Genomic DNA, 25392 nt, shown 5'->3' on the forward strand with positions numbered 1-25392 from the left:
AGTGGAGACTGGGGGGGGGGGGGGACACACCTGAGTCTGGCGGGTCAGGAAAGGCCTGGGCGGGAGGGCCTGGGGCGGGGCTCGCGCAAGCTGCCCGGCTAGAGGAGGGTCTGGGCAGCCCTGCGCTGGGTACTGAGAGACGCCGCGCCTCCCGCCCACGCGCTGGTTACCTAGCAACCAGGCAGCATCCCTCCCAGCAAGCACCGCTTCGAACGCAAGACACTGGAGACTACGAATCCCCGCATGCCCCGCGGTCCGGGCGCGCGGACTACAAGTCCCACAACGCATCGCCTGTCCTCTCCTGGCCGCCCCCCGCCCCTGCGCTCCCGAGACCCTGCGGAGCGAGCGCGCGACCCCTTCCCGACGCTCCCCGCGCCGAGTGCGGCGCGGTCTCGCGGTGACTCGGGAGCGTGGGGGCGAGGCCCGGAGGAGCGGCTGGGCCGGGGCGCCATGCGGCGGGGCGAGCGCGGCGGCGCCGATGGGCAGCGGCCGGGGTCCCCCGTGCCCGTGGGCAAGGCCTCGCTGGAGGAGCCGCCGGACGGCGCGCCCGCGGGCCGAGCGGGCGGGCCGGGCGCGGGCCGCCGCAGCAACGAGTCCGAGGTCTACGACGACGGCACCAACACCTTCTTCTGGTGAGGGACGCGGTTCGCTCCGCTGCCGGGATGAGGGGTGCCCGCGGGACGCGGGGCGGCCCAGCGCCTCCTGTGCGCGCTGCCCCAGAGGGAGGGCTGGAGGTGAGGGGGGCAGGGAACTCGACTCGCGGTCTACAGAATCCTTTAGCAGTTTAACGTATACCCGAGGAGATACTTTTGCTTGGGAAAAGTGATCCTGAGGCTGCAGAATCCCGCCGGCTTAATCTTGTCTCTGCAAAGTGTTCGCCCCACCGAGAAGCACGAGGGAGGAATGAGCGCAAAAAGGGCAGCCAGTGAGACGACAGGAAGCCTCAAAGAGCAGATGGAAGGACCCAGCGAGACTCCAGGGGTGCAGTTCTTCTCTCAAGCTCCCCGTGCTTCCTCCCAGTTGGTGGGCGAAAACCCACCTTTAGCGGGATCCCCATTCTAACAGGGAGACTTCCGTCCTCTAACAGAGGGAATGCCCGGGGGACCCCGGGACCAGCCTCCTCCCAGCCCCAGCCCCTTTTCCTGGGAGGACTTTGCACAGAAGTCACCTCAGAAAGAGTTTTCCTGACCTCCCATCCAAAATTCACTTCTGCCCTCCATGCGTTGCCTTGGAGAGTGCTTGTGCTGCCTGAGGTTATCTTCTGCTCCCCCAGCGCGTGGCGGGAACAGCTCACTGCGTGCCAGGAGCTCAGGGGGCGTTTGTGGAGTAAAGGTGCTTCTTCTCTTTAGTTGTCCTTGGCAGGCCAGCTCTTTGACCCCTGCACAGCTAAGTCCTAGACAAGCCTTGGGGTCAGGCTGTCCTCTAGTCGGCCTCCAGGGGCAGCCCCTCCCTGCCAGGGCCCCTGTTGGAAGACTTCATGATGTTGCTTTAGGCTGAGTTTGGCACTTTTGTGCTTGAAGATCCAGGAACAGCTTGGGACCAACAGGTCCCAGGCGTGGCTCCTCCGCCTGATGGCTTAGTGACCTTGGGCTGCCCTTCGCCTGCCTGAGCTTCCCTTTCCTTGTTAGGGAGACAAACCCCATACACTAGAAAGCCTGCTTCGTGGGAGGAGGCCTGTGGCTGTTCTTTGCGGCTCAGTTCATGTCCGGCTGAAGTTGAGTTGTGTAGTGGGCTCCGGGGACAGGGGGAGAGTCAGTGTGGCTTTGGCCCCCAGGGAGCTCATGGTGCCCAGATGGACGTGTGGTGTCTGGCAGGAATGCCACGCGGTAACAGCTCTGCAGAGTTGTGGGGCTGCCAAAGGAGGTGTGATCTGGAGGTGAGGAGAGCCTGAACGGTTCAGGGAGGCAGTACGGGGCCAGCGGTGTCCTGGTTGTGTCTGACCCGGGAGAGACGGGTTGGGCAGTCCTGTGTCTGCCTGGCTGTGGAGGGAGAGAGAGACAGATGCCCTCCTCAGTGGGGGTGTGGCCCCAGAGCTGGTGGCCCTGCTGGACATCCTGTAAGTGGCTCAGGCCTGTCAGCTGCCCTGCCCCGCCCCCTCAGCCCGCAGCCCTGCTGGCGGCCACTGGAGGCAGGTCCTGGTGCGGCGGCCAGGCTTGCTTCGCTTCTTTCCCGTTCGATACAGGTTTCGGGGTGCTGGTTGCTGTTCTAGGGATACACAGAACTAAACGAGCTTAGATTCTGGCGCACACCTGGACCCCCGAGGGCACGGTGTGTCGTGGTGCTCACAGAATCCCGAGGGCACACCCCTCACCTGGGGCCGTGGAAAGCGTGTGCTGGTTTTTTAGAAGCACAGACAGGTGACGCTCGGGTCCCTGTAGCTGAGCTTACCGCAGGGAGGGCTGATGGGGGCCAGGAAGGCTTCTGAGGGCGACTGGACTGTCAGTTTCAGGTTCCTGCTCGGAGGTCTCCCGGGGGGGTGTCTCCGCCCTCCGCCCCCTGCCCCCCGCCCCTGGGTAGAGGTGGGCTGGTGTGTGGGGCTCTTGCCTGCCTGTGCAGGGGAAGGGGCGTCGCGTTTCCTCAAGGCAGGCAGGTAACCGGATGCCTGCCTGGTGAGAACTGCTTATTTTTCCTGGCAGGGTCTAGCTGCTTACCTTTTTCTGAGTCTCTAGTCGTTGGCTTGCTGTGTTGGGATTTAAAAACTCTTATTTTGTGTTTTAGAGAATCTTAATAATGAATGTTCCAAAAAATTAATATAAAGGCTAAAGTGTATGTATTTGTAGAAATGACTGTGTTCCAAAATCACTCACAATATCTCTTGCCTGGTTGAAAACCTTCTTTTTATGGTTTTCATTTTCAAAGAAACTTGGGCTTCTTGGGGGCCAGTGACAGTGGTTGTGGTGGGCCACGTATGAGGACGTGGAGTTTCTTTGTCATTACCAGCCGCAGAGCGTGGAGTCCAAGGCTGGATTCCCCCAAACCGGGCCTGAGGGAGGGACCAGAGGTGGCATGGACACTGCTCCTCTGCCTGTCGTGGTGTCGTCAGTGGGGACGTCAGGGGAAGCATCCAAGACCACAGACACAGGAGCTGTGGGCAGACATGGCACCTTGTATGGTCCAACAGGCTTTCAGGATGCTCTTGGGGACTCGATGCCCCGAACAGGTGCTTCCAAACATTGCCGCCTGTGGGCGGGAGGAAGGTTACCAGGAGCCAGGGATAGCATGGGTGGTGGTGACATTTTGGCAGTGCTCTTGTCCGCAGGTGTCCGACAGCACGGAGCCTTCGCTGAGCACGCTTAGTGATTCACGGAGCTCTCCTGTCAGCAGCACATCTGCGGTAGCCAGGAGAACGTGTGGGCGGATTTTAGATGCCCCGGGTTCTGGAAGACGCCTTCCCCAGACATTGTGGCTTGGGCTTTGCCCGCTTCACCCACATCTGGGAAGCATGCCTTGTCCGCTGATGCCTTTTTGGTTGGCTGGTCTGAAGGCCAGGGGTTGGTGGCCCCAGTTGCCTCTTGCAGGCCTGTGACAGGCTCCGGTCTTGGCCTTTCCTGGACGAGTCTCATAGCCACACCTGCTTGTCTTCACTGCGTGGCTCGCAGGCTGTTTTCCCGTGTACTCAGCATAATGGGCTTGCTCGTCTCTAGAGGGGCTGGAGGCCGGTCGGGTGTGTCCACGCCCCCCCCTTCCCGGCCCTGTCCACAGAGACCCACCACTGCCCCTCTCGTCCTGGGCCTGGATCCTGCGTTCTCTGTTAGCCACTTGGCCAGAGGGTGCGTCTGTCTTCCTGGGCTCCATGGCAGTGGAGGTGGAACGAGGCTGAGGCCAGGCCCGGCGCCTGGGAGGGGCCGGGAGTCTCCCTGCAGGTCTGAGGTCCCTCACGGCGGCTCTGGTGTTGTTGCTGGGTGGGCCCCTTGTGGCACAGTCTGTGTGCTGGTTGGTGTCTGAGATCCTTACACTTAACTGTCAGGGCCACCGTTTCATGCCTCGTCTCTGCTCCCGCTCTTCCGTCCCTCCTGCCTTGGTTTAGTTCCGCATTTCACCTGACTACGTTCCCGGGTCACAGTGACCGTTCCCGAGCTCTCCCTGTCCAGGACTGCCGCTCTGCCATCAGGTCCGTGCGGCTCCCCCCTGCGCTGGCGGCCCCGTGGGACAGTGTCCATGAGGGTGGCTCCCCCTCTGCCAGGCCTTCCTTCCTGGCTGCCTGGCTTCCTGGTCTGATTTCCCTTCTGTCTGGAGGACTTCCTGCAGCAGCTCTTTTGGAGCGGTCTGCTGGCCCTGGACTCTGCTTCCTCCTCCATCCACAACTGTTTGGTTCATCTGCGTTCCTGAAGGGTATTTTTGCTGGATGTGGGACCCTGGTTTAACGTTTCTCTCAGTGGAGGCCGCTGACCCGCGTGCTCCACCCACCCCTGGCAGGCATGTCTGGAGGCCTGGAGCTGGACGCCCCAGCTCTGAGCAGTGCTGCGCTGTCACGTTGGGCTGGCCTGGGTTCCACGTCCTGTCCCATCTTTCAGCTGGCCTGCTGTCTGTACCTTCTGGGCAGGTCCAGAATCCAGCCACTCCCAGCAGCCCCATCACCTGCACCCCTCCCCCCTTGCCGGGGCCCCTGGGGTTAGCCGCACTCTGCTGTCGGCCCTGCAGTGGCTCTCGCTCTGCCGAGGTTCTTCTGAGCCTCCTGCCACGCTGCCCCCCGTTTCTGGGACTGGCTAGGCCCGCCCGCGCTGCTGGCCTGGCCCTGTCCCTGTCCCCAGGCGTCCACCCTGGGTGAGGGCCTCCCTAGTTCCACGCCCGCCCACTTTGTTTTCCCCACATCCATCCTGTTTCTCTCGCAGTTCAGCTCAGGCAGGCAGGTTTGGGGTTTGTTGGCACGTGCCAGTACTCTGGACCACTTACTGTCTGTGTCACTTGGGACCTCTCGCCCTGGGTCTTGTCACCTCACAGTGAGGGTTTGTGAGGTGATGCAGGTGTGCTCGAGCCGTTCCCAGCGGGGTTCAGACCCCAGGCCCCCGCCGCTGAGCTGTGTGACCTTGACACTGCATTTACCAGCTGTGACCAACCTCGGGGCCAAGGTGATGAAGAGGCCCATGCGTTGTCACTGTCAACCTTGTGATCCGGATGCCCTTGGCCCCTCATGGGTTCTCAGTGACTCCCGTTCTCCCTGCTAACATCTGATGTCCCCTGCAGGGAGGAAAGGGTGGGCGGTGTCCTGGGCCCAGGAGCCAGCTGAGCTCGCCAGTTCCCTCTCTTTTTAGGCTTAGGCAGAGGTTGAGTTTCTGGGTCACCGCGTCCAGGGCACCGTAGGAGTGAAGGTCTGAAATAGGATCTTATGAAGCAGTCTCTGTGTTGTAATTATTCCACAGGCCTTTCGGGCAGTGAAATGTTTACAGAGTTCAGCTGAGGTTTTCCTGAGGGTCCCTATGGCCTAGGACTCAAATGTGAATGTATTTATGTTGAATTGTACTAAAATAGTTAAAATAGAAGTTTTGTTCACTTCTAACAATTTTAAATGCCCAGTATTGTGAAATGTGGTAAAAGAATGCACTGTTTTCTTAGCTTGGGGCTAATTTATCTAAACATGGCTGTCTTTGTTTTTGTTTCCATAAAGAAAATAAAATTTAATTGAAGGGCAGGAAATAACACCTAAATGGGAGATGTTCCTTGTCTTGTGGATGGGGAACTCTTGGTATTATTCGCCTACCAATTCTTCCCGCACTAATTTATAAATTCAGTGCAATTCTAATTAGAATCCTAATAGAATCATTTGTGGCCACTGTCGGACTGATGTCAAAAGTTAAAGTGTGAATAAATATGCGAGAATGAAAAGGCTGGGGAGGTAAGAGGGTTGGGCTGCCAGATGTCAGGTCTTAGGTCTCAGGTCTGCAGCCCCACCCTTGCTTTTTAAAAAATATCACTTGAATTGGGGTAGGATTTCACTGGATGACACACACCCACCTGAGTCCACATCCCTTGAGTTACACACCATGCGCACTGCCAGGGGTGGGGGGAACGTCCCGCCGCTGGGAAGCTGCTGTTCCCTGGCCCCCCTTGTGAGTCATCGCAGACGGCAGGTGTCTTTCAGGGCTGGCTCTGTGGGCGTAGCGTTCACGTCCACACACAGGTCTGAGTGGACACGTCCTCTTTTCCCTTGAGTAAACGCTCTGGGCTGAGGCGGGGTGATGGGGAAGCCTGTGTGACTGTCAGAGCTGTGAGCTGCTCTAGCCCCTGTGCCGTGTGCAGCCCCCTCCCTCGTGACGCCGGAGTGCAGTTGCTCCGTGTCCCTGCCAGCGCTTGAGCCTTCCTGTGCTGCACGCTTGCTTTCACTGTGGCTGGTGAGGCCGCACATCTGTGTGCCGTTGGCCATTTGTTTACCTTTTCCTTTGAAGTGTGTGTGCAGTCTTTTGTCCTTTTTTTTTTTTTTTCGAGATTGTTAGTCTGTTGTTGGGTTGTAAGAGTTCTTTATGTTTCTGGATACAGAGGCCTTTGTCAGACACGTGTACTGTGAATGTCTTCTCACAGTTTGTGGTTTGCTTTTTCATTTCTTTAGTGTATGTTTCATGGTGGGAGACAGGGAGCTAACTCTTGGTGGCAGGTCCTCTGCTCGGCTCGATGCTTCTGTGTGTTTGTTCACTTGATCTTCGTGGTGTCCTTCAGGGGCTGGGGGCATCCTCAGCTAGAAATGGAGGGGTTACAGTGTCTCTCCAAAGACATGCTCTGCTCCTTGGGTGTAGGAACTGGGCCTCTGCCTCCTTTGCAGGCAGCTGTTGAAATGGAGAGGGGCCCAGGCGAGGGTGTGACTCAGGCAGTGTGCAGGCTGGTACTTGGCGCTTGTGGGCCCTGTTTCCAGGTGAGGCCCGCCCACTGGCTGCTGAGAGCCAGCCTCCTTCCTCCCACATCAGGGCTCTGAAAGCTAATACGGAAGGGGCCAGACAGAGGTGAGGAGCCTGCCCTCGCTCCAGCCACGCAGCCGTCTCTCAGCCAGGTCTCCTGGGTGTTCAGCAGCAGTCTGCCCGCCCGTCTTGCTTGGGGCCTCAGAGCCCCTCTCTGCCTCCTGTCCTCCACTGTCCTTGCGGTCTCCCATATGTGCTCATTTCATGCACCAGAGGTCGGTCTCAGCCCGGCCTTACTCCGTGAATAGAGCTGTGTTAACCTGCTGCCTGGTCTCTCCTACAAGAGATGCCAGCTCCAGGCACCTGGGGCGTGCTGGCGTGATGGACAGACTGGACAGGGTGACACAGCACACGCAGAGTGTGTAGCTCATGGTCAGTGAGCTCCCTCCCCTGGTGGCATGTCATGAGTGTGGGGTGGTGCTTTCTGGACCTGATGTGGCCGTGTGCTTGCCTTTCAGGCGGGCCCACACCCTGACGGTGCTTTTCATCCTCACCTGTGTGCTGGGCTACGTGACTCTGCTGGAGGAGACGCCACGGGACACGGCCTACAACACCAAGAGGTACAGGGCTGCCGGAGGTTGGGTGGGGTACTCACTCCCTCAGGCTGGCCAGGGGTCTGGGGACCAGCCTCCACTGCCTGCCCGGAGCATCCTGCCCGTCCCTGGGGCCCCACCAGCACATCTCCCATGTGATCTGCAGGTCATGCTGCATTTGCACATGTGAGACCAGAATGTGCTGCGGCAGCTCCCCCGACGGGGTTCAGGTCAGTTCCCACAGGGACCAGCTTCCCCACACACCCAACACTCAACACTCTAGGCACTGTGAGTGTCCTGCAGGTCAGCCCAGTCTGGACACAGTCCCCCAGACAGCGCCAGACCCCAGGGTTACAGCCGCAGTCCTGCAGGACAGCCCCACCTCCACCCCCAGGACCCCAGTAGCAAGTCCCGGTTGTCCTGTGCTTCTGACTGACTGGCTGTGAGTCAGTTTCCCACCACCCCCTCCTCTTTGATTAATTTGTTAGAGCAGTTTACAGAACTCAGAGAATACGTTACTTACTTACTTTGAAAAGTTTATCCTAAAAACATGTAACCGAGGAACAGCCAGGTGGGAAGGACGTGTGGGACGAGATGTTGGGAAGGGCCTGGAGCGCCGGCCCCGCCCCCCCACGCCCCAGGTGGGCCGCTTTCTAGAACCCACTCAGTTCACCAGCCCCATCCTTCTGGATTTTAGAGAGGCCCCTCGCATAGCAGGGTTGATTAGAATCCTTGGCCGTTGGTGATTGGCCCAGTCTGTGCCCCGCCCCCAGAGGTCTGGGGTAGCACTGAGCTCTGACCTCCCTAATCGTGTGGTTGGTTCTCCTGGCAGCCAGCTCCCATCCAGAGGACACCTTGAGAACCTCAGCTCTCTGGAAATTCCAGCTCTGGCCAGAAACAGATGAAGCCCAAATACATACGTGTTATAAATCACAGTGTCGCAGAGACTGAGTTGGGTGGGATGTACGGGTTTTTGTGAGGCCAGGGAAGGTTCCCACCAGCTGGCACCATCCTTCCACACTCTGTCGATACCAAGGCTCTTGGAAAATTTTAAACTGGCTTTGAGAGTCTGGTGGCCCATCTCGAGCTGGGCAGGAAGAGGGAGGTCTTTCTGTGTTATCTCCAGAAGTAGATGAGCTGATGGGGTGCACCCTTTGCCAGAATCCAACGGATTCTGGGGCCAGTCTCAGAGGTGCAGGAGGAAGATTTGCTGGTTTTAGTACTCGTTTCTGTGGGTTTTCTACACTGGACGGATTTGCTGCTCCCTCTGGTTGCATGAGGCCCCCGTTGCTCTTCCAGTCCTGGGGCCCAGCCCCGCCTGCTCTGGTGGGGCAGGCGGAGGAGGCCAGGCGTGGACAGAGGCCTGGAGGGGCCAGGAGACTGCTGGTCGGTCAGCCTCGGGTGGTGGGACTGGGCTTGCGCGCCGTCGGCCCCTGCCGGGCTTGAGGTGAGCACCGTTTGGTACATCCTGCTGGACACCAGGGGGCTCCCACCAGGCTGTGGTGTGGGGTCTCCATGCTGCAGCGGGTGTGTCCAGGGGAGTAGGCTCAGGCCCCTGAGGACTCCCAGTGACTCACGTCCTGCCCTCACCCATGAGGCGCAGGTGTCCCGCCCGTGCTCCAGCTCCCAGCTCCACGCTCGGTGGGGCTTCCTCCTGCCATTGCCTCCGGCTCCCGTCGGCATTGCTGGGTCTTCCTCTTTATTCTCGTCTGCGGGTGAGTCGTGAAGCCTTGCTGCCCGGGGTCCTGCGCTGCGACCCAGGCCCAGGGGCTGTGGGCTCAGGCTGCCCATGTTGAGGAGGAGGCTTATTGGCTGTGTCCGGGGCCCACCTCCTCGTCCTGTACTGGCCTTCCTCCTGAGCTGTCCCTGCCCGAGAGAGGCCAGGATGGTGAGCACAGAAGGGGCCACCCAGACAGCGACAGGGACGCCTGGACCCTCTCCAGGGGTCCCCTGGGTGAGTTCATTGAACGAGGGGCTGGGGGAAGGCAGGTGGCTAGGAATTTGAGGGCCCCCAGACACATTCTGCTCTAAAGTTCTGTGCTCTGTGGACACAGGGCATCATAGTGCACGGTCTCTGGGGCCCAAAGGGGCTGCCCTCCCTGCCCTATGGTGCTGCTGGTGGTGCCTGGAATCCACCCAGCGCCTCCTGGGAGCCCCTGCCCCACCCTCAACTCCCGAGGCTCTGCTACTGCCTGCAGGGGCGTGCTCTTGTGAGCATTGGTGCATGGCTGTGTGTGTGCAGAGTCCTCCCCCATGCCAGCATGTCTGCCTGAGCTGCGACAGGCGCTCCAGGGGCAGCCCCCCACCCGGGCCCCCAGGGGCTTGGGGAGGCTGCCCGGCAGACTTATTTTTATTATGTCAGAGCTCTCGCTGGAAGGTTTTATACATATAAAACGCTTCCTAAAGATTGTACGTATTTTCAAAAATAATATTTATGTTGTTAAAAATTTAGGAAATTGGTTAGTTTTCTTTAAGCTTCCGATTTCAGCTTGTGTGTCATCATTCTTGTTACAGAACTCACAAGTTCTGTCACTTTGAGGGAGTGGGTTTTCTTCCAAGTCACCTTATTGACATGTGATTTCATGTGGCATGTAGTGCCCACGTCTGTCCCGCCGCCTCTGAGCGCTGCAGTCAGTCTGCTGCCACCCCGGGCACCCCCGCCGGCCACGTGCGGCCCTTCCTGCCTGTCCTGCAGCCTTGCCCAGCACACAGCCCCTGTCTGCCACCTCCCACCCAGCACCCTGCTGTGCCCGCCAGTGGCTGTTCTGGCCTCCTGCTGAGGGTGGCCCCGTTTGGACACACCGCGGTTTGTTGACCCATTTGTCTGTTGGTGACATTGGGGCGTTTGTATTAGTGTACATGTTACATATGTGAGTGTGTGAATGAGTCTACACCTGTGAAGTGTGAATCAATTTTGCACTTTTACACCAGAGAGAGCACAGCTGGGGAAGAGCAGAGTCAGGGCTGACTGCCTGGTCAGGACGGGGCGCCGACTGCATTGGTCAGGATGGGGAGCCAGCACGAGGCACGACAAGACAGTCGACAGGACAGGACAGAGCCTAGAAACAACCCTCACAGACGGGGCCAGGCGCCCGGGACGGAGAAGAGGCAGTTCAGTGCAGAAGGGGGAGTCTTTTCAACAAGGTGGGCCTGGAGTGACCAGACATCCACTTGGAAAGAGAGTCTAGACATAGACTTTACATGTTTCACAGTGATTGATTTGAAATGGATTATAGACTTAAATGAAAAATAGAAAACTGTAAAACTTCTTGAGGAAAACATGGGAGAAAGTCTGGTGACGTTGATTTGGTGATGACTTTTTAGATAGAATACCAAAAGCAGGATCCATGGAAGAGAAGACAGGCGCCCTGTACTCTGCGGGGTTGGGGGGTGTGCAGAGGGTATAACTGTAAATACCTCATTATCCTACTCCGAACACCTTTGGCAAAATACCTTCATTAAAACTGAAAACTTCTGCTCTGCAGAACTTGTTGTTAAGGCAATGAAAAGACAAGCCATAGGCTGGTAGTAAGGAAGTATTTGCTGAACACACATCTGAAGAAGTACTTGCACTGTGCAGCGACCTCCTAAAGCCCACGGTGGGGAAGCCAGCAGCTCAGGGCAAACTGGGCAGGCGATCTGCACGGACACCAGAGGTCACACACGAGGAGGCGCTCACATCACCTGGCAGGGAGGTGCCGCCTGCACCTCAGGAGCCCCGCGGCGTGAACCCAGCAGCACCGCGGGCTGGTGAGGCTGTGGAGCCACAGACGCTCCCCCATCGCTGGTGGGGTGCACATGGGGCTGCCGCTCCGGGAGACAGCTTGGAGTCCCTCGTGGAACCAGACACTCCTGCCATGAGGTCCATCAGTTGTGCTCCTTGGTGTTTACCCAGAGCAGCTGAAACTTCCCCACACAGAAACCTGCACACGGGTGTTCATAGGAGCAACCAAGACGTCCCTCATGGGTGAGTGGGCAGACACACGAGGACACTTGTTCGATGGACTCACTAAGCAGTGAGGGGAATGAGCTGTCGAGCTGTGGAGACATGGATGAAGCTTAAATGCAGGTTGCTGAGTGAGAGAAGCTGTCTGAGAAGGGGACGTGCCGTATGAGTCCAGCTCTGTGATGTGCTGGAAAAGGCAAGCTGTGCGATGATGAAAGGATCAGTGGTTTCCAGGGCAGAGGGAGAATGAGTAGGTGGAGTGTAGGATTTTTTAGGGATTTTTTGAAACTGCTGTGTGTGATATTGTAATGGAGAATACATGCCCTTGTGTCTTTGTCAAAACCGTGGGACTTTAATGTATGCAGATTGAACCACGCTCCTTGGAGAAACGGCCGGTGCCAGGGCCGGGGCAGGGGAGCCCAGGGTGGGCCTGGAGCGTCTCCTTGGCAGCCCTCACAGAGATGTGTGTCCCAGAGGTACAGAAGCTGAATAAAAGAGCTCCCAGCAGCCAAAGCTGGAACAATTTGAGCAACAAAATCAACAGTAATCTCGAATGATAACCCAACGTAGACGTCCATGAGGCCGTGTTGATAGAAGAAACGGTCGAATGTGTGAGTCGGGGAGAAGACAAGTCTCCCACGCAGAGGATGTCCCCTCAGGCTGTGCAGAGGGCCTCCCTTCCGAGGGTGCGGTGTGGCGGGGTGGGGCACCTCGACACCCACCCGAGCATCGAGAATCAGCGGTGGAGTGTCCTGTGAGGGTGTGGCGCGGGCGGCCCCTCACACCTGTGGTCTTCTGCTCAGCCAGCAGCTGGCAGCCTTAACTAGGGACTTCACAGCCCTCTGCCCAGCCTCTCAGACCAGGACAGTCTGAGGATCCGCACAGCCCAGAGGAGCTGAAGGAGACATGATGACTGATTGCCATGGGGGTCTGGAGTGGGGTCCTGGGGCAGAAAAGGGACATGAAGTAAAAACCGAGGAAATCTGAAAGCACTGCCGACTTCGGTGTATCAGCGTCGGTTCACTAACTGACAGAGGTGCCCTCCTGACAGTAGAGGGGCTGGGCTTGGGGAGTGTGGGAAGCTCTATACTGTCTTGGCAACTTTTCTGTTCTAAAATTAAAAGGTTACTTTAATGTGTAATTTAGTCACTTTTCTTTAAAAGTCAGTCCTCCTGGACAACAAGTTTTCCCACAAAATCTTAGATGTTACAGTAGGATGTGCACCTGAGGTCAGGGTCGTGGGCTGACCCGGGAGGGACAGGCCGCTCAGCACCGCGTGGCGTAGGCCTCTCCTTAGTTCCGTCCTTGTGGTGTCTCCATGTGTCACCCCCAGCTCTGAGGCCGTCTCGCAGTGGACCCGACAGTGGCCTCACTGGACAGCTGCCCCTTTCATAGGGCGGGAGGGTATCTAACAACCCTTTCAATGGGTTCTGGGAAGGTGCCTGCCATCCCCCAGGCAGCCCTGTGTGGACCTTCCACACCCACCCACCGCTGGCACTGAGCCCGGGGCGGGGCGCTAGTGAGAGCTGGCTCTGTGTGGCCAGCGCCCAGCCCGTCCCCTGCCATCACAGCAGCCCCGCGGGACCGGGTGCGGCGGCCCCAGTGGGGCGCGCCGTTGGGCCCCCAGCCCTACCACCCTTCCATCGTAGGGCTTCAGTGACGCTGAATCATCAAGTACGGGGTTTCAGGCGGCTTTTGTTGTGTGTTTGTTTTAATGTGAAGCACGTCTTGGTGGTGAGGCCCCTGATGGCGTGAGTAACTCCTGGCCCCCAGTGGAAGGGCCTTCTTCCGAGGGCACTGCTGCCTCTGGGTGGTTGGAGCTGGTCTGGGCTGCTGAGGCCCCCTGGCCTCCCTGCTTCCGTCCCCTCTGCCCCGGGGTCAGGGGCTGTCACCACAGTGGGCGTCCTGGGGGTCCCTCCCACCTCCTGCCTGGGAGGAACCGACAGGGGCTTGGTGCTTACGTACACTGAGGGGCTGTTTGTTCTTTATTTGCAGAGGTATTGTGGCCAGTATTTTGGTTTTCTTATGTTTTGGAGTCACACAAGCTAAAGACGGGCCATTTTCCAGACCTCATCCAGGTAACTCGCCAATTCCCTTTCCGTGTGTGCCCGCGTGGCAGTTCTGTTCTGAGGGTTGCTCTGTGTCTACTGCTGCGTGTGCGTGTCCTGGCCCCCTTTCCTGGCCCCCGGCCAGCCACGCAAGTGGCCGGTGAGGAGGGTGGGCGAGGGGCTTTCAGACCTGTCTCCAGGTCTCTTCCTGTGGCCGCTGGACCTCCTTGGGGCCCTCCTCTGTCCTCCCACTCTTCGCCCTGTCCTGCATCTGTCCTGGCCCTTCTGTCCCGTCTCTGCCCACTCTGCCTCAGTCAGGGCCGTTCTCCTGCAGATGGAGGTACCCCTGGGGCTGTCCAGTGGCATTGGGGTGGGCTCGAGCTGGTGGCTCTGCCGTCAGCTGTGAGGTGCCTACCCTGCTGTTGGGGGCTCCCCAGGTGGCGACTGCAGCAAGGTTTCTGTCTCTGCCCCCCACCCCCACCCTGAAGTTGTGGGGCCTTCTAACCATGCCGGGCGTCCCCTCAGAGCTGGAAGGCATGGCTCAGGCCCCCCAGCATGTCTGGGGTCCCAGCCTCACTGAGGGATTGTCTCTGAGGGCAGGGGGTGGTCGGTCTCCTGAAGGGTCACAACTTAGTGATACGTTTCTTTTCTGTCTCAGTAAAGGTGTGTATTTATTGTAGAACATTTTGAAAATACAATTTTTAAATTTAAATAAAAAGCACTCACAATAACCACTGCTCAGTTTCGGTGTGTCTATATGTGTGTACATACGCAGCTGTGAAAAATTGGCATCACACCATACGTGTGGTTTTATATTGTGCATTTTTCCCTTCAGGTTTAACAAGCATTTTCTCATTCATTTTTTATGCAACAGCTGGAGTTTTGGTGGCTGCTTGTTTAGCCGTCGTTTGAATGTACAGCAACCTACTGAGCCAGTCCGGTGTCATTTTATGTGTAGAGTTTCCAGTTTTATTGTAATAAACCAGGCTGTAGTAGGTTTCCACACATAGACCTGTGTGTACATACGATCATTCATGTGACGAAAGTTCCAGGAGGGGAAGTGGCGAATTAAGGGTGTGAGTGTTTGCGCCTGATGGTTGCCCTCTGGAAAAGGTGTGTGCACCCAGCGGCCGGTGTGCACCTGGGGCTCGTGGGATTGAGCGAGGCGCCGGGGTGTCCTGAGCCGGGCGGGGGCTCGCCATCTGCTCTGTCCTGGTGGTGCCTGGTGGGGACCAGGGTGCTGGGTGAAGCCTGTGTGGTCCCGACTGCAGGGCCTGCTCTACCTGCTCAGTGGTCTAGGCGCATCCAGTCTTGATGGGGGGGGGGGGGGGGCTCCTAGCCAGAGCAGTGGGAGAGTGAGGTGAAGTGTAAGAACCACCAAAACCACAGTGAAAAGCCAGGTTTAAGTGCTGTCAGATCGAGCTGGAAGGAAGAGAAGGGCTGCTGGAAACGCACCCAGTGCTTGTCTGCGGTGATGCACTGTGCTGGGCGGAGCTGTGAGCAGGACTGGCAGGCGGGCCCGGGGGTGCCTCGGGGCTCCAGCTTCAAGTCTTCCTTGTCTGAAAGCTCTCACCAGGGCCCCTCTGGGCCTAGTGGGCATCAAGCCGGCTCCCCTTCGGCAGAGGGCAGCGTGGTGCTTTCTGGGTCTGTTTTCTGAGCTTTGCTCTTCAGTTGCTGTTTCTCTGCTGACCTTGATCAATTAATGAGGGAGCTCGTCCTGGAACATCGTCTTTCGGATGTCTTGTCTCGGTAGCCTGCTGGTTGGCGAGAAACCCTCAGGGTCTCAAATCAGGTTACACTAGAAGTGGCTCTGGGGTCAGTCCCGGGCTGCACGCTGAGGGGCCAGGGAGGAGGGCTTTCTGGCCCCAAAAGGTGGTGCTTTGGGGTCTCCGCCCACACCCCGCCCCCCCGGGCCTGGGCCCTGGTAGCCACGAGGGAAGCTGACACGAGGCCCCAGGTCTGCCTGTCTGGGGGCTGCTTTATTTGGAAGCTTGAATTGGCTATAGGTCCAGATGGGACTGGCCCATCTGTGGCTCCCTCTGAAAGCTGGAGTAAGTATGAATGTTTCCAGTGCTGCTAAGGTGGCCAGATTCGATGTTTAGGAGGAAAATAGGAGTGTTGGGTTGGGGAGGGGTTGGGCTCTGAGTCAGGAAACCAACTTCAGGAGTCTCGGGGGTGGTCCAGGGAGAGATGGCAGCTGTGGAGCAGAGACCCCGGCCGTGGGGCACCTAGGTGTTTGGGGTGGGGTGGGCGGGTCTGGGACCCTGGTGGCTCTGCAGGCCGAGTGTGACGGGGAGTCTGGGGGCCGTACGGGGACGTCAGGCAGTGACGGTGCCATTGCAGATGCGAGACGCGTCTTCGTGGGAGGAGGCTGACTGTCACCAAGTCACCTCCCTGCCACCCGCTACCTGCTGCTGCAGCTCTTGAACCAGGGAGTTTTCTAGGCTTCTCCCATCCTTAAGGGCGCGAAGAATAAGTTTGTCACCTCAGCCGTGTGTCTCCCGTGTCTCAGAATGTTAGTCAGCTTCCCTGAAAACTGGCCACGTCAGTGAATCTCTGTGGCCGCTTCTCCCGGCAGGTAGGTCAGACACAGGCCTGAGGGCCCTGTGTGCCTTCCGTGAGCCGCTGCCCAGGGAGCCACCTGGCGCCTCTCAGCTCACCCGCTGGAGCTGAGGCGCGAGGGCCCGTGGCGGACACGGGCGAATGCAGACTTCCCTGGGGAGGCCATGGCCCAGCCTTGGGTCTCCAGTTTGTGGGCAGGCCCGGTTTGTTCAAGATGAATTAGCTTTTGCAGGTAGGCTGGTGGGTTTCTAGTGGACATAAGCCTAGGGAAATCAGATACCTTAGGCCTTTGTTCACAGGTTTATGAAGAGCCTTGGACGGTTCTAGACCTTCCCCTTCTTGTTCCCTCATCCCCCAGTGGGAAGTTGAGCCTTCTGTGTGAGAGCATGGAAAGCAGATGGTGAGCGAGAAGAGGAATTCTGAGGGACACCTCTTTCTGTCTCCAACTTTGTTGAAATATAGCTGACACATACCGTGTAAGTTTAAGGTATACGGTATGACGATTTGATGCACATATATCGCAAAATTAATACTCCAGTGGGGTTAGTTGTCACCTCACGTAATCCTAGCTGCTTCTGTGGTGAGAACATTTAAGATCTACTCTCTCAGCAACTCTAAGTATAGAGTGCAGCCCTGCTGGTCACCGGAGGGCAGGCTCTTAAGACTGCTGATTGAGGCTTAAGACAGTTTCCTAAAACAAATCGTTATTACCAAATTGGTTTTATCCCGGGAGTTCGGGAATGGTTTAACACTAGAAAATTTGTTAATACCATTCATCACATTAACACTGAGGGAAAAAGTAGATCCTCGTATAAACTTTCATACTCATTTTTGATAGAAGCATAGTGCATTAGAATTAAAAGATTATCTTAACATGGTGGAAGGTGTCCACCAAAACCCTGCGGACTTACTTCACAATGAAAGTAAACACAAGGCAGGAGCGCTTGCCGCCCCTCTCTGTCCTCTGAGCTGCAGGGAGACGAGCAAAGGAGGTGGGAGGCCCAGGGACGGGCACGCAGTCCGGGGAGAATGTGCTCACCTCTGACCGAGATCTTGCTTTGTGAAGTGTCTACCGGGGGCCCGAGAGGGGCCTGGACCGGGGCCCGCGCGTGTCCAGGAGCCGCACGGGGGGACGGGACAGCCAGGTTCCAGCAGGGCTGGCGCCCCTAATGCCTCTGTGTTCTGTGTCTTTGCAGCTTATTGGAGGTTCTGGCTCTGCGTTAGTGTGGTCTACGAGCTGTTCCTCATCTTTATACTCTTCCAGGTAAGCGGCTTTTCTGGGTTATGAACTGTGGGAATTAGGTGAGTGAAAGGTGGCAGAGAAGGCTTTGCATGTCAGCCCCTCCCCGGCTCTGACGGGAGGCAGGGCTGGACCCTGTCCCGGTGGGCAGAGGTTGCGGAGGGAAGGTGGGAACTGTCGCCTTTACCAGTCTCTTCTCGGCGGCATGGGCCTCTGGGCCCGCTGTGCTGTGTGGGTCGGAGGGATGATGCGTTGGGATGCAGGCACCTGGTGGGTAGTCTCTGCTTTGAGTTGCAGGTGCTTCATCTGAGCGCCAGGCCGCGCCCTGGGGGGAGCACCGCTGACCCCTGACACGGGCGCTCTGGGTGTTGGAGGTGGACCTGGGGCCCGTGGCTGCACATTTTGTTTCTGGCTTTGTGGCTTCCCTCCCTCCTGCACACGTTTACAGGTGGTCAGGGTGAAGGGTGGAGACTCACTTCCTCAGTAGATAAACCTTGGATCAGGATTTGTTGCCACTAGTGTCCATTTGAGTAATCCTCCTTGTTCTGCTTAACCCAGGGAACCACATTTGGTGGTGGTCTTCAGTCATCAGTCTCAGCTCTGCCGGTGACGGCAGGGCTGTGTATTGTCACAGAGACATGTGCACGGCGCTGTTCACCTGCGCGGACACCACAGCTGGGCATGGAGCAGTCTTGTCACCCAGCCCCCCTCGGGCGCCCTGGGCAGCTGCATGGCCCCCGGCCCTCCCCCAGCAGCACAGCGTTGTCTCTTGGAGAGTCTCCTGTGGATGGAACTGCGCGGAATTCATCCAGGCTGCGTGCCGCCAACACCCGCTCCTTGTTCTTGCGAGGGGTCCCTGGCAGGTGTGCTGCCATCGTTCCCGGTGTCGGGGACACTGTGTTGTGTCGAGTTTGGGCAAATATGAGTGGGGCTGCTCTGAGCCCTCCTGTACAGGCTTTTGTGTGAACCTGAGCGTTTATTTCTTGAGGGCAAACACACATGTTAGGTGTCTGTTTCGCTTTCCGGGTCACTGCGGGCTGCTCTCCGGGGTGGCGGTGTCCCTGCCGTCGCCAGGATGGTTTGCTTTAGTGAGTGTCTCGTCACGGATGTAAGTGCTTCCAGAGTGGCCAGTGGTTCTGGCTGGCCGGTGCTTCACGAGCCGTGACACGTCCTTTTTGGGGAAGTATTCGTCTTTTGCCCTTCTTAATAATTGGGTGGTTTGTTTTTGTAATGTCTGGTTATGGCAGCTTTTTACATAGTTCTGATGCCAGGTCCTTTATTGACGGGTGATTTAAAATATTTTCTCCAGGCCTGTCGCTGGTCCCTCATTCCTTACCAGTGGCTTTTGTTGTGTCTTTTCTTTTTGTGCTTTGATGTCATGTCTAAGATTTCTTTGACACCAGGTTAAGATTTTTTCTTGTATTCTAAAACCCACATGGTCTTCTATTTTGCATGAGATTGCCCATTCATTGAGATATTTTACATTGAGATTGTCCACTGAGTTTTTTTACATTTTGTCTTGAAGTAATTACAGATTCACAAGAAGTTGTGAAAAGTTGTACGGGTATGTCTCATGTTCCTTCACCCAGTTCCCCAGTATTTTGCATAAATACAGGACAGTATCAAACCAGGAAAGTGGTATGGGTGCCGTCCACAGAGCTTGTCCGTCCAGTTTTACACACATGCACGCACACGCACGTCTGTATGTAGAAGTGCTTAATTTTTTATAGTTTTATTCCAGTGTGTTTAATTAAAATTTTTTAAAATTGTAGTAAAAAAACATAACATACAATTTATAATATTAACCATCCTTAAGTGCACAGCTCAGTGGCATGAAGCACAGCCACACTGTTGTGTGACCAGCACACCATCATCTCCAGAACTTGTTCCTCTCCCCAAACTGACGCTCTGTCCCCATTAAACATGCACTCCCCTCCCCAGCCCCGCCCACCCCCCTCTGTGGATCTGACTCCCCAGGGGACCCCATGTGAGTGGGGTCGCACAGGACCTGTCCTTCCGTGTCTGGTTCATTCCACTGAGCACCATGTCCCCAAGGCCCATCGTGCTGTAGCTGGGCCAGAATGCCCTTCTTACGGCTGAGTAGTGGTCCATCATGTGGATGGGCCACGCTGTGTCCACTCACCATGCTGTGTGGACACTTGGGCCCCCTCCACCTCTCGGCTGCTGTGAGGAGCCCCGCGTGGACGTGGGCAGAAGGATCTGCCCGAGTCCCTGCCCTCCATCGCTGTGAGGACACACCCCGACGAGGCAGCGCCGAGTGAGTCCGTGCTCAGCCTTCAGAGCAGCTGCTGCACTGTCCGCCACGGCGGCTGTGCTCATTCCACATCCCCACCAGCAGCGCCCAAGATTCCAGTTTCTCCATGGTCTGGCCAACACTTCTTATTTTACCTTTTTTTCTCTGTTTTTTTTGGTGTGACGTGGTAAATGGTATCTCGTGTGGTTTGACTTGTGTTTCCCTGGTGCCTGGTGATGCTCAGCATATTTCATGTGCCTGTTGGACATTTGTATGTCTTCTTTGTAGACCAGCTTTTGTTCTGATTGATTTCTCATGGTCCGTATTTTGTTCCTTTATTTAAAATTAACTTTATTGTAAAGCAGATCACGGAACTGTGAAGTTAGTGCAGGGTTCCCACCAGCCCTGCACCCAGCTCTCCTGTGGTGAACGTGGGCTATTGTCCATCACCCCCTTCTTACCTGAGCCCCCCACGCCCCTGCGGGACGCTCTCCATGTGCGGCTCCTTCACCTCCTTCTGTGGTTTTTGGAGTCTACCTTTTGCGCTTCCTCTGTTCAGTTTATTCCTGAGGGTTTCACTCTTTTTGATGCTGTCGTAAGTGAAATGTCGTCATTTCGTGCTGGTCTGCTCATTTCTGGCGTCTGGAAGTGCAGCTTGTTCTGTCTGTGGACCTGTGTCCTGCAGCCTGTCTGCGCCTGCCGGTCCATCCCAACAGCTCTGCTGTCTGGCGGGCCTGACTGCTCCCTGCGCAGGCTTACGTCTGCAGCAGGGAGATTCCTGCCTCTCCCTTCGCAGCCTGGGTGTCTGTCTGTCCTTCTCTGGCCTCCCTGCCCAGCGGCAGCCTCACCACCCCTCGTCTTGGTTGGTTGCCCTGCCCTCCCCAGGCCGCTTGTCCTGGGAGGAGGGCCCCCTCTTCCTCGTTGGTTGAGTGTGTTTATCTTGGGAGGTGTTGGAGTTCGTCCAGTGCTGCTTCTGCGTCCAGTGAGATGTGTGGGTTCTCCCTTTGTTGAGATGACATACTGCGTTGATTCATTTTCTTATTTTGAGCCAGCTTAGCATTCCTGGGATAAATCCCACTTGGGCGTGGTGTATGGCCCTTTTTATATAGTGCTGGATTCAGTTTCCTAGTATTCTGTTGAGGATTTTTGCGTCTGTATTCATAAGACACACTGTGGTTTGCCTGTAATGTCTGGCTTTTTGGTTTTGGTATCCAGGTTGCTGGGGGTTTGTCCGGTGTTTCTCTCATGATCTGACACATGATTCTGACTTGGTGCCAACCCCGACCCCTGGCTGAGGGGTGTCCGTCTCGTCCCCCTCCACGCCGCGCCCTCGGGAGGGAGGTCCCGCTGCACAGCTTGAGGGGAGAGCTTCTGCTTGGGAGACTTGTTTCTTCTCCCCGACTCATGTTTTCCGTCATGTCTTGTACCAGCACGGCCTCACGGACATCTGTGTTGCACTCTGGGTTATAATTCAATACTTGGTTGATTTTGTTGCTCAAATTGCTTTGGCCACTGGGAGATTTCACACACCACGTCGTCGTGGGTTCTTGGTGTTTTGTTTTGTCTTGTGTTTCTGAGCACCTCCTCTCTGGGGAGTCCCTGCCCCAGCCCTGGAATCGGCCGTTTCTCCAAGGAGCCTGGTTCCTTTCTTGGAGGATGGTCTTAGGAACCAGGACCTGGGCCCTCTTGGCCGACAGCAGGGAGACGTGTGGGTCCTGACGGGTGTGTCTGCAGATGTTTTAGAAACAGCCGGTTCAGGGTGCCCCTGCTGCCCAAGCTGCCGGCTGCTAGCCACCGGCCTCCCGCCTCCCTCTCCAGGGAGCCACATCACACGGGGGCCCAAGGGATCAGCCGGCCTCACCGGCCTTTGCTGGAGTGGAGGGTCGTGGTCTGGACCTCTGACTTTCTTGGGTCGTGAGCCTTCAGATGCCCCGATGTAGAGACTTTCTATGCTTGACCAGCTGTTCACCTCCCTGGGGGTTGAGTATCCAGGGGTCTGACCCTGCAGACCCGGCCTCCAGAGCCGAGTCCAAGAGGCCATCCCTCTGACTCGGGAATGTGGCGCTGTTGTCAGCCCCTCAGATCCAGTGTTACCCGGGTCACATGGGGTGATGTCAGTTGCTCGTGGTGTCACCTCCGTGGTGTGACAAGTTGCAGGTCTAAGTGCCATCTGCCCACACACACCATGGATGACTTTGTCAGCCCAGCCTGAGCCTCCTCCCCGCTGCATCCCTCAGCTGGTACTTGGGCAGGATCCTGGGGACAGGGTCCTGATGACGGGTGCCCTGGGGCCCCTCCTCTGGAGGGGGGCCCAGAGGGAAGAGTGGGCGTGGCTGCTCAGAGAGACTCCTCTTCCGCCGGGTGCAACCCCAAAGCCCACTTCATGCCAAGCCCAGAGGAGCACTCAGCTAATGCTGGCGTCTGGGAAAGGCTATCCGGCCATCATGTGAAGAAGTGTGTCCCAGGAAGGCCACTACTCTGTGGGGTCTGGGCCCTGAAGGGTCTTGGGGAAGAGAGGTGGGGAGACTGGTGATCTGAGCCCCCGACGGGATGTGCTCCTGTAACCCCCCTTGGCAAGGTCCCGTGGGGATGTCACCTCGGACTGGGGAAGCCCCTGATCTGCCGGGCCCAAGGTTGGGGGTGGTGCTGAGACTGGGTGCTTCCCCTTGCGGTCGAGGGGTGCTGTCCGCACACCACAGTCCTCAGCCCCTAACACGGGTGCTGGCCTTGCAGACTGTCCAGGACGGCCGCCAGTTTCTGAAGTATGTTGACCCCAGGCTGGGGGTCCCACTGCCAGAGAGGGACTATGGGGGCAACTGCCTCATCTATGACCCAGACAATAAGACCGACCCCTTCCACAATGTCTGGGTGAGTGTCCAGAGGGGTAACTGGGCATCAGGAGCTCCGGAAACCGAGTCGTCTGTGGATTGGATGGGGTGGGGCAGCATGAGCCCCAGCAGGTGCTGGCCCCTCCTTCCTGACCTGGGGCTCTCCTCGGCTCAGCGCCCTCCTGGAGTGGTGTGAGGACCGAGGGTGGGGACGCCCTCCCAGCTGTGGCGGGGTCACCTCCCAGCTCACGATTGGGGCCCAAGCACCAGGATGGGGGCCAAGCATGTGGGGTAGGGGGACCCTGAATGGGATGGGGGGCTGAGCACGAGGCCTATGTCCTTCCCCTCACAGGACAAGCTGGACGGCTTTGTGCCTGCACACTTTATTGGCTGGTACCTGAAGGTAGGCACCTCCTCATTGTGCAGAACACCTGGTTTCGGGTCAGTCATGGAGGACAGGTGGGCTGTCTGGAGGGTCTGTAAGACTACTTGGGCTCAGGGTCCTAACCGGGCCGAGCATCCTGGGCGTGCCACGGTGGCTACTGAAGAGCAAAGCAGAGGGGCAGCCGGGAGGCCTCTCGCCCCCATTCTTGCTGGCCCCCAGCAGCTGAGCCTGAGGGCCGACCTCACATGCCCTCAGCTTGGGGACGCAAGTAGACACACCTGAGAGCTGCCTGAAGGTCTTACATCGGGGTGCTTGGGGACTGGTGCGCCTTTGCTGATGCCTCAGCTGAGGGTGCTGCGGGCTGGGTAGGAGGGAGGCCTGGGAGGGCTGTCTGTGGGGGCCCGTTGCGGGCTGACGCATGGCTGGCCCGCAGACCCTGATGATCCGGGACTGGTGGATGTGCACGATCGTGAGCGTGGTGTTTGAGTTCCTGGAATACAGCCTGGAGCACCAGCTGCCCAACTTCAGCGAGTGCTGGTGGGACCACGTAGGTGCCTGCTGCCCGCCTGCCCACTGAGCCCCGTGTCCCTGACCCGGGCCTGCCACACCATCGCTGGGGGAGGCACATGGCGCAGGCTCCCCTTGGACCGGGCCGGACGGAGTGGGGTCTGTGGCACCCACCTCCCCCGGCTCCCGCCCCCAGTGGATCATGGACGTGCTCGTCTGCAACGGGCTGGGCATCTACTGCGGCATGAAGACCCTCGAGTGGCTGTCCCTGAAGACGTACAAGTGGCAGGGCCTCTGGAACATCCCAACCTACAAGTACGTCCCAGGAGCCACCCTGCCCCACGGGGCCTCGGCGTCCCTGCGGGCCCTTCTCCGGACCACCCCGCCCTGGCCGCCCTCCCTGGGGGAAGTGGCCCAGGAAGAGGCCTGGGGGCGGGGCGGGGCGGGGCGGGGCGGGGGCGGTGCCGCCCCAGGTGACAGCCCTGGTTCTAGGGGCAAGATGAAGAGGATCGCCTTCCAGTTCACGCCCTACAGCTGGGTGCGCTTCGAGTGGAAGCCCGCGTCCAGTCTGCGCCGCTGGCTGGCCGTGTGCGGCATCGTCCTGGTGGTAAGGCTGGCGGCCTCCCGCGCGCGGCCCCCGGGCACCGGGCTCACCCCCACCCTCCTCTGCCCCCAGTTTTTGTTGGCAGAACTGAACACGTTCTACCTGAAGTTCGTGCTGTGGCTGCCCCCCGAGCACTGCCTGGTCCTCCTGCGGCTGGTCTTCTTCGTCAACGTGGGCGGCGTGGCCATGCGGGAGATCTACGACTTCATGGACGACCCGTGAGGGCCGCGGGGGCCGGGGAGGCACGGGGGGAGCCGGTGCTGCCCCTCGGGCCGAGCTGGCCTGCACGCCCTCAGCCGACGCCTCCCCTGCAGGAAGCCCCACAAGAAGCTGGGCCAGCAGGCCTGGCTGGTGGCGGCCATCACGGTCACGGAGCTGCTCATCGTGGTCAAGTATGACCCGCAGACGCTCACGCTGTCCCTGCCCTTCTACATCTCGCAGTGCTGGACGCTCGGCTCCGTGCTCGCCCTCACCTGGACCGTCTGGCGCTTCTTCCTGCGGTGAGCCCGCACGCCACGGCCCTGCGCCTCCGGGCCTCTCCCCGGTCGGGTCCGAGGCGCCAGGCCCTGCGCGGCTCGGCTCTGCCCTGCCCGCGCTGGCACCCGCGGGGGGCGCGTCCGCCGGGCAGTGGCAGGGACCTCCAGGGCCCAGCTGGTGGTGACGCGGCCCCCGCTGCCACCAGGGACATCACCCTGAGGTACAAGGAGACCCGGCGGCAGAAGCAGCGGAGCAGGGCCGACGGCAGTGTGGACGGCGGTGTGGACGGGCATGGGCACCCGCCTGGGCCGGACGACTCCTTGGGGCCCGAGGAGGCCGCGAGGGAGGGGGTGCCGGCTCCAAATTGAGAACGGACGCTGCGCCTCAGCCGCGTGGAGCCCGGGCCCGCCGCCCTCCATCTGCTGGGATTCCCGCTGGGCCTCAGCCCTCAAGGTTTTCTTTTCCTTTTCTCCCACATGCACAGTGGGGCCAGGCACGTGTGTGTGTGTGTTGGGGGGGTTGTGCGTGCGGTCGTGTGGGCGTGCGTGCGTGCGTGGCAGCGTGAGTGCTCCTGGCTCCTGAGGCTCTGGGGCTCGCCCTGGGCCACGGCCTCCCCTTTCTGCGCAGTCAGCCCGCCAGCCTCGTCCGCACTAGGCCTTGGCACCCACTGAGCGGCTCGGCCCGAGCGGCAGCTTCGCGGTGCCCCTGCGGGCCCCACGACTCCCCTGGCAGCCCGTGCAAAGGATGATCACCCGGGAGCGCCCTGCGGCCGCTGAGAAAGGGCAGATCCTTCACTTGGGGGCTTTCACCTGACCTTCAGACCTGGAGGGTGTGTGGCCGGGGCTGGGGGTGGGGTCAGATACTCCAAGGCCTGGCATCCTGGTGGGTCGTGGGGTCTCCGTGCCCCCAGAGTTGACCTCATCCCCACGAGCAAACAGAACAAATAAAAGCCACGGTGAAGGTCTGTCGCTCTGCGTCTCCTCGCTGCCCTCTTCCTGTCGCCGCCAAGCCCTGCAAGGTGCCCAGGACCCTGGCTTCCACACACCCCCACTGGAAGGAAGCAGGTGGCCTCTTGCTAACCCGCTGCCCTCACCTCTGCCGTAGCCTGTGCCACCACGGAC

The 25392-nt window shown here is 58.5% G+C and overlaps 1 protein-coding gene across 3 annotated transcripts; it reads left to right on the forward strand.

Annotated features, from left to right (window-relative positions):
• The first annotated feature begins 228 nt into the window (after window positions 1-228).
• PTDSS2 (phosphatidylserine synthase 2) lies at window positions 229-25239 on the forward strand. 3 transcript variants are annotated; one of them, XM_074371282.1, is made up of 12 exons: window positions 229-632; window positions 7346-7447; window positions 13362-13444; window positions 17173-17240; window positions 22204-22338; window positions 22651-22701; window positions 23117-23230; window positions 23387-23505; window positions 23683-23797; window positions 23867-24012; window positions 24109-24294; window positions 24477-25239. In XM_074371282.1, the coding sequence occupies exons 1-12, from the start codon at window positions 244-246 to the stop codon at window positions 24637-24639; spliced, it is 1671 nt and encodes a 556-aa protein (XP_074227383.1). In that variant the 5' UTR covers window positions 229-243; the 3' UTR covers window positions 24640-25239. The 3 variants fall into 3 exon arrangements, with proteins under 3 accessions (XP_074227383.1, XP_074227382.1, XP_074227384.1); XM_074371281.1 differs by having other exon boundaries at window positions 23683-24012; XM_074371283.1 differs by lacking the exon at window positions 22204-22338 and having other exon boundaries at window positions 23683-24012.
• Window positions 25240-25392: the final 153 nt, after the last annotated feature.

Source organism: Camelus bactrianus, chromosome 10, assembly GCF_048773025.1.
Source record: "Camelus bactrianus isolate YW-2024 breed Bactrian camel chromosome 10, ASM4877302v1, whole genome shotgun sequence".
Taxonomy (NCBI): Eukaryota; Metazoa; Chordata; class Mammalia; order Artiodactyla; family Camelidae; genus Camelus; species Camelus bactrianus.